This window comes from Phaethon lepturus, unplaced genomic scaffold (assembly GCF_000687285.1).
Source record: "Phaethon lepturus isolate BGI_N335 unplaced genomic scaffold, ASM68728v1 scaffold17794, whole genome shotgun sequence".
In the NCBI taxonomy this organism is placed as follows: Eukaryota; Metazoa; Chordata; class Aves; order Phaethontiformes; family Phaethontidae; genus Phaethon; species Phaethon lepturus.
The window spans coordinates 3,393-6,630 of NW_010532800.1; the positions used below are offsets into that span (position 1 = coordinate 3,393).

Sequence of the window (3,238 nt, forward strand, 5' to 3'; positions counted from 1 at the left end):
CCAGGGCTTCTTCTGGGTGCGCGTGGCCCCAGCCCCTGCTCCCAGCCCCTGCCTGACCGGTGCTGCTGTGCGGAGTGTCCCTGGCAGAGGGGAGCAGCCCTCCGTGCTGGCTCGGGTTTGCTCTTCCCTGTGCCAGCGTCAGCAGCAGCCCGAGTGAGTGCCAGCACTCCCTGGGGGTTGCTGCTTTTGGCTGTTGCTTTGCCCAGCGGCCCTCCAGGCCTTTGAAGCACTGCACAAGGCTTCTGTGCAGAGACAAGCCCCGCACAGGCTGGTAGTCAAAAGCATGTGACAGCGCGTGGGGGCTTTGCTTCTCACAGAAGCCAGGCCTGCCTCAGCACAGTGCTCCGCAGGTCCCACTGGTGCTTCTGCTCCGGTCTCTGCCTCATGCTGAGATGTCCTAGTGCACGCAGCAAGTCTAGCTCAGAGAGCCAAGGGTGCTTGCCTCTGGCAGGTCTGGCTCAGCGTGTCAGGGACAGGGACAAACACACTGCCCTGAACGTGCTCAATCTTTAGCTGTTACTTCCTCCTGCCTGTGAGCTATTTCTTTGTCTTTTCTCCCCCGTATTTAGCATGCAAACCATAGAAAAGTTAATTTCTCACTGAGCTTTCCCATTCCCTCCCCTCTCTCCAGAGAGTCTTGACAGCTGTGAAAGGAGTGCAGTGGGAGGATGGAGAGCAAGCCAGCAGTGAATGGCCATGCTGCCCCCGTCCCTCACCAGGAAGACATGCCAGGAGCAAACCACTCGTGCCAGGACATACTGCCTTGCAAGCAGAAAAAAGCAGCTGATGGGGATGTGATGGTGATGAATGCTTCTAGTGAGCCCTTAGAGGCAGCTGGTGGCATTGCAGGAGTGTATGTAGAGGCTTCAAAGAAGATAATGAGCTTTTATGAAGCCACCAGAGAGCATCTTCTGAGTTTGGATTCAGCACTTTGTCTTCTCGAGGCTCAGGCAGCCACGGGCTTCATCACTGACCCAGTGAAGAACAGGCATTTCTCTGTAGCAGAAGCTGTGCAGCTGGGGCTGGTGGGGCTGGAGCTGAAGGAGAGGCTGCTCTCTGCAGAGAAAGCTGCTACTGGCTTTTTGGACCCCTACACAGAAGAGAAAATCTCCCTCTACCAGGCGATCCAGAAGGACCTGATTGGGAGGGAGCAAGGTATTCGGCTGCTAGAGGCCCAGATTGCAACTGGAGGCGTCATTGACCCAGCCACTGGCTGCCGGCTCCCAGCAGATGTTGCCTGTGAGAGGGGATTTTTAGATGAAGAGATGAGGCAGCTCCTCTCTGACCCCAGCAATGAGGACAGAAAAGGGTTCCTCAACCCCAGTACTATGGAGAGGGTCACTTATACAGAGCTTATAAAGAGGTGTGTTGTTGATCCGGCCTTGGGCTTCCTTCTCTTGCCCCTGAAAATCACATTCCCAGGGCTGGGAGGGAGGGTGAGCAGCAGGGATCTGCTGGACTGTGGCATCATCAACCCTGACATGTTCAGAGATCTTGAAGAGGGAAGAGTTTCTGCCCAGGAGGTAGCAGAGAATGACTCCATTCAGCAGTTCCTGCATGGGACAAGGAGTGTGGCTGGTGTTGTCCTGCCTTCCAGTGAACGGAAAAGCCTTTACCAGGCACTGAGAGAGCATCTCCTCATGCCTGGTGCTGCTCTGATGCTCCTGCAAGTCCAGGCCTCCACTGGCAGCCTGACAGACCCTATACAGAACAAAAGCTACTCAGTTGATGAAGCTGTCAGGATCGGTCTCATCGGCCCGGAGCTTCATGAGAAACTGTCTTCAGCTGAGAGGACCATCACTGGATACAGGGACCCCTACACGGGAGAAATGCTCTCTCTGTTCCAAGCCATCAGGAAGGGCTTTATTCCCAAGGATCATGGCATTTGCCTTCTGGAGGCTCAGATGGCCACAGGGGGTATAATTGCTCCAGGCAGGCACCTTCGGGTCCCCACAGAGACAGCTTGCAAGTGGGGGTACCTAGACGAGGCCACAAGACAGCTCCTCTCCAGCCCTACTGATGACATGAAAGGGTTCTTCGACCCCAGCTCCAAAGAGAAGCTGATCTACGCAGACCTGCTCAAGCGGTGTGTCACTGATCCCAACACGGGGCTCCTTCTGTTGCCACTTGGTGGAGACAGCAGCGAAGGATGCGAGGGAAACCACCTCTTCTTTGACCATAGGACCCAAACAGCTCTGGAAAACATACAGGTACCCATTGCTTTAGGTAAATTCAAGGGAAAGTCGGTGTCCCTCTGGAAACTCCTCTTCTCAGACTACATCCAGAGTGAGCAAAGAGCTGCTCTCACTCAGCAGTACCTTGCAGGAACACTCTCTACGCAAGAATTCAGTAAGGCAGTCAGTGCCACCATTGAGGAAATGGCTTCCACTGCTAATGTCACCTTTGAAGGACTGAGGGACCGGGTGACAGCTGACCAGCTCCTGAGCTCTGAAATCATCAACAAAGATTTGTTTAAGAAACTGAAGGAGGGAGAAACATCAGCCAAAGAAGTTGTCAGCATGGACACTGTCAAGAAGTACCTGCAAGGGACAGGTAGCATTGGTGGGCTCCTGCTTCCTGACTCCCAGGAGAAGATCAGCATCTACCAAGCAAAGCGGAAAGGACTTTTAAGGCCAGGAACGTCACTGATCCTCCTGGAGGCACAGGCTGCTACTGGATTTATCATTGACCCAGCTGCCAACAAAAGGTATTCTGTGGATGAGGCGTTAAGAGTGAATGTCATTGGCCCAGATGTTTATGACAAGCTCCTGACTGCAGAGAAATCAGTCACTGGCTACAGAGATCCTTACTCAGGGAACAAGATCTCCCTCTTCCAGGCCATGAAGAAGGAGCTCATCGTCAAGGAGCACGCTATCCGCCTGCTCGAGGCCCAGATCGCCACCGGCGGCATCATCGACCCTGTCAACAGCCACCGCATCCCTGTGGAGGTGGCCTACCGGCGTGGCTACTTTGACAAGAAGATGAACTTAATTCTTTCTGATCCCAGTGATGACACCAAAGGTTTCTTTGACCCCAACACACATGAAAACCTCACCTACCTGCAGCTGAAGGAGAAGTGCATTACAGAGCCATCCACCGGGCTCTGCCTCCTTCCTCTAAACAGTAGGAAGCGCCAGTTCGTTGATGATGTCACCAGACGGCTGTTTAGGAGCTCCTGGCTGCCGGTCAGGTTTGGGAGGTTACGGGGGGAGAAGGTCTCTGTGGGGGACCTGCTGAA

The 3,238-nt window shown here is 54.2% G+C and overlaps 1 protein-coding gene across 1 annotated transcript in view; it reads left to right on the top strand.

Annotated features, from left to right (window-relative positions):
• Positions 1-668: 668 nt before the first annotated feature.
• LOC104619184 (epiplakin-like) overlaps positions 669-3,238 on the top strand; it is a 3,174-nt gene continuing 604 nt past the window's right edge. The window contains exon 1 of the mRNA XM_010284971.1: positions 669-3,190. Coding sequence (XP_010283273.1) covers positions 669-3,190 — 2,522 coding nt within the window. The remainder of the gene's footprint in view (positions 3,191-3,238) is intronic.